Source organism: Drosophila subobscura, chromosome U, assembly GCF_008121235.1.
Source record: "Drosophila subobscura isolate 14011-0131.10 chromosome U, UCBerk_Dsub_1.0, whole genome shotgun sequence".
NCBI lineage: Eukaryota > Metazoa > Arthropoda > Insecta > Diptera > Drosophilidae > Drosophila > Drosophila subobscura.
This window is the reverse complement of record NC_048534.1, coordinates 10,613,051-10,624,906: the sequence shown is the minus strand read 5'-3', so window position 1 is coordinate 10,624,906 and position 11,856 is coordinate 10,613,051. Positions and strand designations below refer to the sequence as shown.

The 11,856-nt window shown below is 49.0% G+C and overlaps 1 protein-coding gene across 1 annotated transcript in view; it reads right to left on the bottom strand.

Moving 5' to 3' along the window:
- The window catches only part of LOC117900545 (nesprin-1), a 104,547-nt gene that overhangs the window by 7,292 nt on the left and 85,399 nt on the right, over positions 1-11,856 (bottom strand). The window contains 5 exon segments of the mRNA XM_034810945.1: positions 872-1,129; positions 2,483-2,788; positions 3,778-10,869; positions 10,927-11,091; positions 11,536-11,646. Coding sequence (XP_034666836.1) covers positions 872-1,129; positions 2,483-2,788; positions 3,778-10,869; positions 10,927-11,091; positions 11,536-11,646 — 7,932 coding nt within the window.

The window sequence follows — 11,856 nt, the reverse complement described above, 5'->3', positions numbered from 1 at the left end:
GTTGCGGGGCACGCAGGTGTAACTGACAAAAATGGGTGCACCGTGGTGCACAGGTGCTTGAAAAACCTATTCTAGAAATTATTTTTAACAAGCATAAAAAGTCCTCAAGCAATTTTACTCTCATTAAAAATTCGATTTCGAGTCAGAGAATTTTTTTGAAAAAGAAAATAAATCAATATAACTTTTTTTTTACAATTGCAATCTGCATAAATCCTAAGCAACAATCAATAGCTATAGCCAGGAGCCACAAGACCATTATCATACGATGCATAAATATATGTTTAATGGGGTCTTCCCAGCAATCATCCAAAGTGCAGCCAAGTTTGTCATTTGGCGTTGCATTTTGCTTAGCTAAAACTTTATTTTCTGTCCATAAATCCCCCTAAAGTACCCATTTGAATATGTTAATATCATTCTGTTTCATCAAATATTCAGCATCTTCAGTGCTCAGTTCTTTTACCTAGCAGAGTAGAGTGTCAATTACAATTTTATAAGTCTATCGCCCCACCCAAAATATCAAACATCAGGTCACGCCCTGGTGGCATCAATCAATAATGAGCCACTGTGGCTCATTGTGGGGGTGAGTGTTAGTTTTGTACACGAAAAGTTTTTCAACTTTTAACCCACTTAAAATAGCATGTCCTTCGTGTGGTATTAACAACAACAAACAACACGGGAAGCACTGGCACTAGCTGCTAGCCGGCTAGCCGCCGCTCGTGTGTTTTGCTCTGTTTGTGTGGGAATTTCCACAAGCCCCAGTCGCAGTCCCACTGACACCAACATATGCCAATATCCACATTCGTATTCCTAGCTATAATCGATAACTAGAGCTCCCCGCACACATTTTGTTTTGTGCTTTTGCCACACTCACCTGCTGCACATTGTTGAAGTAAAACTTGGCCTGTGTCACCTCCTTGTCCAGCTCTTTGCGCTCCTTGTCCTGCGTTTCGGCCACATTGGCCAATGTGGTAATGGCATCTTTGCATTCGGTCAAACGTTGACCCAACGCATCCAATTCGCCCTGCATCAGTGCCGAAGCATCGAGACCCACATCGGCGGCTATTTTGGCCACAATATCACGCAGTTCCAAGAGCCTATCATTTTGTGTGGTCAAATTATCTTGACAGGCCTAGAAGAAGAGAGAAAGATGGAAATCAAGTTAGTTAATGACCACCAAAACAAATCTTAATTATATACATTTTTCCTTAAAAGAGAATCAGGTTTTTTTCTTAAATAGTTTAAGCTTCTTTTTGTCTAAGAAGCACACCTCACACGACTGTTGAAATATATTTTGTATTGCATGCAAAATGTCACTCTAAATCACGTCTATATTTAAATCTACAAAAACACACACACATACGTATTCGTTTGTTCTATATATGCTCAGCAAATAGTATTTAGCTCAAGCCGGCCGGGTCTGGCCGGTCAGCCCTTATCAATTGTCGTGCACCGCAAAAGCCAAGCGAGTGTGTCGAGTGCAGGCACCAATTTCCCCTCTCTGCTTGACAAAATGTAATTAGGGCCGCACACACCGAGAGAGTGCTCGCTCACTTTCGTTTTCAATTTAGAAATAACAAAAAAAAACAGGTCATGCTGCGTCGTTCTGTTCCTATTTCTAATTTAAAGGCAGGCAGCATTACGCGTACTTCGCCAGAGAGAGCCCTTCATTTGCTGCTTGCCCTATGATATCATCTGTGAAATATTTGCCCCGCGATGCTTTATCAGCGGAGCATGGGGCACAAGCAAACACAAGCAAAAACAAGCCCAAAGTTTGGCATTGAAAATCACACAGCACAGCCACTGGCACATGGAAGTGTTTGGAAATACATTTATCTTTTATCCCACAACAGAGGAGGGAGGTAGGCTTAAGACCTGTTCGTACTGGCTTCTGTAGATAAAGCAGCTACTGCATTACCGACCAGGTTGATAAACTCTCCCCTTCTGCTGGGAAATGACAGTTGGTGCTGTGTCCAAAAATATAATTACAGCCAGGCGGTAGACGACCCTAATGATCAATAAACACACTTGGAACTGCGACTGGCGACTAGAGTATGCGTTAATTTTTTAAGTAAATATCGAATATAGGAAAGCAGTTTGTGTGTCTATTTGCTCGAGCATAATTTATGACACAAACGTTACCGCAACGCACACACATATTACGATGAGGAGACCCCCTCCCTCCTGCCTTGGAGGCTATTACAACCGATTACATTGAACCGTCCAAAAAACTACAGGCAAGGTAGATATGAACCAGGATGGTACTACGGAAAATCAATGTAATTATAGGTACGAGTTGTGGTAGTTTTTAGGGCTGTGGAGAGCAATTAAATCGTCACATTTCCGTTCGTTCTCGTTTGCCGCCAAAAAAGAAAAAATCAAATAGTCCACCCACCCACACACACAATAATTGGGTGGGAAACTTCAGTGGGTCACGTCATCTACTTACAATAAGACACACACAATAATACACACAGAAACTTACCTTGGCATGTTGTAGGGCATCCAAGGGCTGCTCCAAGGACTTGACCGTATCCATTTGCTGGTCAATGGAACTTTGAACGGCCGCCGAAGCGTTGCGATATTTATCCCAGAGTTCAACGGCTCGCTGGTAGCGTGTGCACAGCTGCTGCAGATTCTCGGTGGTGTCATTCCAGGCAACTACCGCATCCTGCACAGCCGATTCGATTTGTTCGACAATTTGGACATCACAGCTCTCGATCAGCGGCTTGGCGGCGCCCTTAAGCTCATCGATGAGTTCTTCGCGGTTGTGTAGATCGCCGGCGAGTCCCTAACGATTGGACGGATATTCAAGATTTGGATTGTATTAGTTTATATTTATTATAATGGGAATTTCTAGACCGACGAGCTGAATGCGATACGCGCTCGGTTCGAAGCTAACGGCAACTGCCGCCGTACAGAAACTTGCTACACAAAGAGCAGGGAGAGAGCGAGAGAGCGCAAAGCAAAAGCTTACGCTAAAGCTTCGGTAAGCTTTGATACTGTACGGAATGTACGGAATGCGAGTATCATGAATTCTTAAACAAGTTTGTCACGCATATTAGTATAAGTGAACGGGTGAACATTGAAATGACTTTTAAAAAATAAATATGCCACAAATTATATCATTTAAGAGGGTATTTTTGTGTCACGAAAATTACAAGAAAACCCCTTGATAATAATATTCATAAGAAATTTACTTTTAATAAATAATTGCCCTTCGATTGTGGTTTATGCAAGAACTTTATAATATTTAATGCCTTCTAGAAGGCACGATAACAACTTTTAAATAATGCTAGACATAATTTTTGGGGCAATTACATTTTTGAATTTATAATTCCCATTTAAATGGGATATTAGATATTTTTTGACCTCTCAAAAAATAATTATTATTGGACTTTTAAAATATGCTTTGGTGGCATACAGAATTATTGAAAATTTCTTCAAATTTCACTAACACAAAATTAATGCAAATTTCTGCAAATTTCCGTAATAAAGTCTGAATGAAAACTTCTGCAAATTTCACTAATTCAGAGACTAATATTATTCCAGTGCGAATGCTAAACCGAAACTGATTGAAAACACAAAAATCCACCATCTTTTGTAGACCTTTGGGAAAACTAAGAGTCATAAGTGCGATGCTGATAAGGCAACATGGTAGCAAAAATTCCGCACAGCAGGTAGCGGGATGACAGATAACCTTCTATTGTATCTCAAACAGACAGTAAACAGAGTCATAAAAGGAGTTGCCAGGGAGTTGGTTGAGGGATCCGAACTTACCTCTAATCTTTCAGTGGCTTTCCTGAGTCGCACGTAGTCCACTTGTCCGTGCACTCGAATCAGTTCCATCATAAAGTCAGTCTCCTGTACGGAGCCATGGACGAGCTCCAGCTGACGTTCGTAGCGTAGCCACATGGCCAGGCGATTGCGTAGTATGGCCATGATGTTGGTGCACTTGCTCTCGAGGAAGGCGTGATCGTCTTGCAGTTGGGAAATGTCCCGCTCGAGCTTCACCGGCGACACGGACATCTTGAGGCGCATGGGCAGGGTGTGGAGCATCTGGCGGATGCGCATGATCTCCTGCCAGCTGGCGACGAGCTCCTCGCCCACATTCTGACAGTCGGTGACGGCCTTCTCGAGGACATCGGCACCCTGGCGCTCGGCCGCCTCGCATTCATCCAGAATGACAGAGATCTTGGCCTGATGCTTGCGCTGGTTGCTGATGCCCTCCTGGATGGCCTGCAGCTGATCGCGCAGCACGGAGGCACCCTCCAGCTCCTCGGCTATCTGTGTGGTTATCTTGTGCGAGAGGGCAAACAGCTCGCCAATCTTCTCGGGCTCAATGGCGGCCGGCTCTTGCAGTCCAATGCGTCCCAGCTCGTTGCCAATGAAGCCCACGCGAGTGCGCAGCACCTGGACGCGTTCGATGTAGAGGCAGAGCTCCTCCTCGTTCTTGATGACACCCTTCATGCTGGTCATTGTCAGGTAGATCTCCTGCAGCTCACGTTCCACCAGCTTCAGCTTCTCTGCCGCTGGCATCTCCTCTGAGGACAGGCACTCGACAATATTGTGTTGGATCTGTTCGATGGCCTGGGCCACGGCCTGCCAGCGATCGTCCAGCTGGGCATGGAACTGCCGCTGCAGCATCTCATCCGCCAGAGGAATAACCTGCAGAGATTTCTCAAAGCTGTGGCCAGCATCGTTGCGCACATTGTTGTGCAGCTCAAAGCGTGCCTTGATTTCCCAGAACTGACGCATATGCTCGATGGGCTGATGGGTGGGCTGTGCGGGTATCTGTATGTGGCGCAGCTCCTGCTCTGCCTCGCGCACAAAGGCCTCCAGCTTGTCGGTCTGTTGCTCGTACTGCACCCAGATCTCCTTGAAGACCAGCAGGCGGTGCAGATACAGAGCCACCTCTTCGCGCAGCTTCAGCAGCACAATCAGCGCCTCGTTGGTTTCCTCCACCAGATTGGGCGCCTGCACCAGTTGCTGCAGCTTGTTGGCTATGCCCGAGAGCTGCGTCATCTTCACATAATGATGGGAGATGTCGTTGCTCAGCGACTGGTAGAGCGTCGTGTACTGATCGTAGTCTGCAGATGTCACGGCCGAAAGATCGGGAACACGCTGCTGGGCCACCTGCAGCCACTGCAACTCGTCGCGCATTCCCTTCTCCAAGACGGTCCAGCGGGAGGCGGCCTGCACGAGCTTCGAGGAGCGTTCGGAGGCCTTGTCCAGCAGCTGAGTGGCTCGGTTGTAGAGCTCCTTGTGCAGTTCCGAGTGCTTCTCACGCGTCTCCGTGTCAATGTTCTCCTCGAGGGACTCCAGCATGGCGCGGCAGTGGCTGAGATTCACAAAGAACTTGCGCTGCTTCTGCACCTCGTTGTTCAGCTGCTCCAAAGAACTGGACACAATGGGGCACTCGACCAGCTTGTCGGCGAGCACCGTGATGTTGGTGAACTCCTTGAGCGTCTGTTCGTACTCCTCCGCCAGGGATTGCAGCTGGAGCAGACGCTCCCGTTCCGCCTGGATGTTGTTGCCAATGTTCTTGCTCGTCTCGAAGGCATCGTGCACATCTTGTGGCATCTTCTTGCCGGGGAAATCGCGCTGGAAGGCGCGTGCATTCTGCAATAGGTGACCCAGCTGCTGCTGTGCCTGCTCATGCTCCTGCTCCAGTTCGTCCAAGTGCGAGAGTTTGTCGGATAGCGGATAATCCTGATTGGCCACCAGCTCGTAGCGCTGCTGCAGTTGCACCAAAACGCTGGACACATCATTCAGCAGCGTCTCAAAGCTGTGCCACTTGTCCAGATCGTTGCTGTCCTGCGCCTGATTCTGTTGCGTCACCTGCTCCACGGCCTCGACATGCTCCTTCAGCGTGTCCACGCACTGGTGCAGCTCGGGCTCCTCTGTCTTTGACAGCTGCCTCTCCAGTTGGTTCACATTCTGCTTGATCGTGTGCAGCTCCTCGTTCAGCTGGTTGTAGTTGTCCAGCTTCTCCTTGGAGGGTCCCTCGTTCGAGTTCTGTCTGATGAGATAAACGCGATATTCGATCGTCTCCAGCCACGTGGACACCTTCTCAATGACCGTGATGACTGTCGTCTGGATGATCGTCTTGTCGCCGCTGTGCAGCGCCGCATCTAGGTCCCTCAGACCCTCGTTGACCTCCTGCAGACGCTGCTCCGTGGGCAGCTCCTTGATCTGCTCCGAAAGTGTGGCCAAGTGGAGGACATTGCTCAGTGGCGTTGTCGTTGTTGGCTGTTGCTGGGGTGTCGCCTGCTTCAAGTGCTTGATGCGATCCCCAATGGTCTCCACCAGGATGTTGGCCTTCTGCTTCTGTTGTCCGGGATAATGCTGCAGGCTCTCGCTCATGATCAGCGCCTGGGAGGGATCCTGGGAACTGACTGTCTTTGGCTGGAACCAAATGCTACTCTGCTGCTCGTTGAGATTGTCGGGCCCAGGGGTGATGGGCACCACCACCAGCTCTTCTGTGGGCGAGGAAACCTCTTCGATGGTCACCGACGACGTTGGTCCCGCTCCACTGCGAGTCGTTCGACTGCTCTGCTCTGCAATGCTCATCTTGTTCTGCTCGATAATGTGCACTGGCAGATCGGGATACTCATCGTAGACCCTCGTTGTGGTGATCTGCAGCTGAACTCTTTGCGGTTGCGGCTTCGTCGGCTCCACTTCCGCTGGGGCTTCAATCTCTGCTGGTGCCACATGTGGCACCTCCTCGATCTGCTGATTGGTGGACACAACAATGCCCGATTCGGACAGCAGTTCGGGTGCTATTTCCACAGTGACACTGATCTGTGGCTCCTCTGGCTGCTGCTGCTCCTTCTTTTGCTTCTTTTTCTTGTCCTTCTTGGAGCGCTTCTCTGGCTTGGGCAGCTCCATGGTCTGCGTGTACTCGTAGACCGTGGGCTCGGCCAGAGAGCCAGCATCCGAGTCGGCTGGTATCGCCACTGTGGTCTTCACCTCCAGTTCGTATGGTTCCGAAATGGAAGTGGAGTTGGATTCATCCAATGATATGGGTTGTTGCTGCTGTGGTTCCACTTCACGCGGTGTCGTTGTCTGCGCCTCACCGTCTGCTACTTGCACCAGTTCCAGCGTTGTGGTTGCCTCATTTACAGTCTCTGGCTTCACGGCAACGGCCACAAATTCTGAGGGTTCGGGTGTGTTGGTCTGCACATGCGTCTCTGTGGTCGTTGTGGTTTCGGTGAACGTGGACTGCTCTGTGGTGGGCACTGGCAGATCGATGGTCATCTCCTTGACCAAATCTTGGACAAGCGATGGCACAACATCATCACTGCCTGGCTCTTGCTGACGCGGCGATTCCCTAGGCGTTGTCTGCAGCTCCTTTTCAATGGTTGTCGTCACAGTCGTTTGACTGGAGATCTCAACCGTTTCCGCTGGCTGGCCACTGACTTCCGTTTGCATTTCGGTGGTGGATACCTCCACAATCCGCTCATCGCCGCGTGGCGTTGTCTGCGCCTCTGTCTCGGCAATCTCAATGATCAGCGTCTGCGATTCCATCTCCTGGTTGTCGGGTTGTAGCTCCAGACTCGTCTGCACTGAAATCTCATCTAATGTCGGTTGATGCTGCGGCGATGTCTGCACGGACTTGATGTCCTGCTCGATCTTTGCGGCGACTTCTACAGGCGTTGTGGCACGTGGCGTCGTCTGCTGTTCCTCATCCTCGACCACTGAAAGTTCTACAATTTCTGTGGGTATCACCAGCTCTACGTGTGGCGCACGTGGAGACTCTGAGGGCGAGGAGACGACTGCATCTTCGACAATCTTCACCGAGTCTTGAGGCGTGTCAATGTCCATGCTGGACACATCGCTCTCGGCACTGATCTCCACAATCGATTCGTGGCGCACTTTGTCCGCCACAGGGATTGGCTCTGGCTCCTCCTTCTCGGAAACAGCTGCCTCTGGCTCGGTTTCTGATTTTTGTTCTGGAAGATCTTCCTCCGGCTTTGTGTCTCTTCTCTTCTTTTTCTTTCGACGCCGCTTGGCGTCGGCAGCAGGAGCCACCGTCTCAATGATGGTCATGGTCACGTTGGTGGTCGTGGCAGCAGCAGACTCTTCCTCGTTGCCCTTTGGCATCACAACCTTCAGCACACCATCGCCATTATCCTCAACGGATGGTGCCGTAATCTGGAAGGACTTTTGTGGGCCCGTTGAAGCGGCAGCGTCCCCAGAGATAAACAGTTGGGTGGCCACACGCAGGTCAGTCTCCTTTTTCGGTGCGTCAACCGTTGGCTGAACTGGTGCTGGCTCTTGCAGTGTGACTTCCACGCTGACAACTTCCGCTGGCTGCTGTTGAGGCTGGCGTATCGTTACCTCTGTGACTTCTATGGTAGGTTCTGCAGGTGCTTCTACTTTAGCGGGTTCCTTTTCAAGAGCTTCAGGAAGAACTATCTCTGATTGCACTTCTACAACCTGAATGCTGGCAGGAGCAGGCTGATGTTCCTTCAGGGCTCCTGCCAAAGTCTTTTCAGCTTCCAGGAAACTCTCAATATCAGTCTTTGCTTTTGGAACTTCTTGCTCCGTTTCAGGCAGAACTTCTACAGGGGATTCTTGGGGCTCGTCCCTTAGGCTGGTCACTGTGGTGATGGTCTTAGTAATTTCAATACTGCCAGTGGTGACGGGCTCTGGCTTGGTCTCTGGCTGGGTCTCTGTCTCCGTTTGTGGTTTAGTCTCTGGTTCTGTTTCAGGCTTTGTCTCAGTCTCAAGTTCTATCTTTTCTAAGGGTGATTGTGGCTCAAATTCATAATTATCCAGCGTTAGAGAGTTGCCCGTCTCTGGGCTTGTGGGCCAAATGGTTTCCACGGGCATGGATTCTTCTCTGATTTCTGTAGTGATTGTTGCTGCTGGTGCTAGTTCCTCAGTGTGTTGTGAAAAGTCAATGTTGGTGGCCTTCAAATGATGTTCCATTGGCCAAATTTCGTGGATGTCTTCCACCACAGGTTCTGTAGTGATTTCTGCAACATCCGCTGGGCTGGCTACATCTGTTGCTGCAACATTAACGGTACTGATGGATGTAGTAGTGGTACTGGCAACATCTAATGTTTCTGCAACATCTACTTGAGAAGGTGCTGGCAACTCTACTGGTGCTGATTCTTTGATCTTTGTTTCTGTTGGTGTTGTCTGTTGTTCTGGCTTTTGTTTCTGTTCTGATTCTTGCTGTATCTGTACTTGTTCTTGTTCTTGTGGTGTGATTACTGTTTCTGTGGTGGAGGTGACGTGGGTAGACTCAATATCAAATACCTGTTGCGGCGATTCAGCAGCAACTTCTTCAATGATCACGCCCGGCTCTTGCAGCATTCTTTGGAACTCCTCCTCGGTGACCACTTTCCCATTGATTGTACGCACAATATTCACATTGACATGCGGCGCCGTCTCCTCTTCGGTTATCTCAATCTCTTCGGGCTCCTCAATCACCTCCTCGGTAATGTGCTCCTTCCCATCGATGATCACCACTCGCTTGATTATCTTCCGCGTCTTGCGGATCACCTTGCGGGTCACCTGCTGCACAACAGCACGAATGGTGCTGGTGCCGCCAACGCCAACGCCAAGCAAGTGTTCTTCTCCACCCGGACCACTCACAATCTCCTCGTACGTCTCAATGGTTGGCTCTGTCTCAAACTCCTGAACGGTTACCGCTTCGGGTTGGGTGGCATCTACAAGAGCGCCCCGCGACTGGTGTGTGACAACGGTGCGAGAGCTTCCCTCCTGTGGATCCACACTGGTGTCTGTTGTCTGCACATTCTCCAGATTGATCTGTCCCGTCGAATGCACTTCAATGTTGCCATCCGAGTCGCTGACAGTCTCTATGGAGCTGATCTGTTGCTGCTGCACAACCTGCTGGCGCGTACGCGTGACCTTTTTCAGGACAATGTGCTTGGTGCCATCGGGTCCGACAATCACCTCAGTGGTGGTATCATCTGGCTCCACAAATGTCGTCTCAAATGCCTGTGGTACATTCTTCAGGATCAGCTCAGTGGCACGATCCACATCGCCTTGGGGACGCTGATGGTAGCGCGCCTCAATCTGCACATCTTCGGGGCTGTCGGGTATATCCTTATTCAGGGTCGTGTCAATCTGTATGGTGGCCTGGCCATCCTGAATCGTTTGCGTCACCACAATGTTCTCTGTGGGTGTACGCTCCTTTTGCGTTTGCTGTGCCACCTCAGCGGTTTCCACCACCACCAGGGGTGGTGCCTCTGTGAAGCTGGTCTGTGCCTCAACAGTGGTGGTTGCCACCTGAATGGGTGCCGCCGGCGGTTGCTGCTGCTGCAAGCTCAGCGAAGTTTGCGTCTCTACATATACCCCGCCACTGGGTGCTTTAACCTCCTCTTCGGGCATTGAGGTCGAATCAATTGTGTTCTCATTGGACTCTATCGATTCGTGTGGTTCAGTCTGGCTCGGGGGCTGTATCATGGCATCGGCCTGCACTCGCTGTCGCTGTGCCTCTTCGCTCTTGGCCTTACGCAGATCCACAATGCGCTTCTCGATGGTGAAAATCCGTGTGGTGGCCACTGTGATCTGTTCGCGGAGTATGATTAAAATGCTCTGCAGTTGCTCCATCAGTGTATTGGCCAGGGGCGCCACATCGGGCTGCGATTGCAGTTGTCGCGTCTGTTCCAGCAGATCGTCCATGGACTGCTGGCGATCCTTGAGAGTGCGCAACAATTGCTGGCTGCGTTCCACCTGTGACTTGAGCACCTGCTCATCGGTGCTGCTGTCCGGTGTGGTCTCAAAGGACGCCAGCTCGGCGGACACCTCGTTGATCCATCGCTCCAGCTCCAGCAAATGCTGCTGGTACTGGTCAATGTCCTGCTGCCGCTTCTTCTGGCCATGCATAGCATTCTGCAAGACATTCGATTAGTCAATAAATTAAAATTAAATCAATTAATCAATACTTACGGCTATCATGGTGATGCCTTGTTGGGTGCGACGCAGTAGCAAATCAATTCGATCTACAGTCTCGTTTAGTATGCGTTCAGTTCCCGGATCCGTGGGCAAAGTCTTAGCCTGTTCTTTCAGCTGGCGGGCGTCCCTTTCGTGTACTTCCAGATTCTTTTGGATTAGCTATTCATGCATCAAGGGATTGAGAATTATTATTACAGATTCATTTCTTTCGTTGGAAATATAGTTGACAATAATCTTGAAACAGTGTATACTCCTACAGGACAATTAAAAAGGGTTCGACCTCTACAAAAAAATGTATAAAGTAAACACTGGACAACACTAAAAGTATTCCTCTGACAAACACATTTCCTTCTGTTCTAAACAAAATTGTACGATTTTCTGTATGGAATGATGCGCAAATGTGTTATTAAAAATCATCGTCATGTGACACACGACAGCATCCAACAATCGTTTACAAAAAGTTATGTACAGGTAAAGGTTGTGTGAGTACTTATAGGAAAAACTCTAGCTACGTTTGTTATTGTCGAACATGCCTTGTCGTCGTCAAGCATTCAAAAAAGTGTTTTGTTAGTTGTCTGTACATTTGAGATCACATTATATTACCTTTAGTCCCTGTAGCATGCCCTCCAGGCTGCTCTGGTTCATGTTTGCGATGCCATCCTCGACGCTTGACAGCGATTGTAGCAGCTCATCAAGATCTTGGTCAAATGTCTCCTATAATATTCGAAATTGTGTCGCAAATTTTGTTGGGTTGTGCGGGGTAGAGAGTGTGTGTTATTTTATTAATAAACATGGCAATAATTTTGAACATATTTTTGTTTTAGCGAAGGAATGATATTTTTCTTTTGCTGTAAATATATTTGTTGCCGGCTTCTATACAACATACAACATATTTACAGACATATATATTAAAGTAAAATTCAA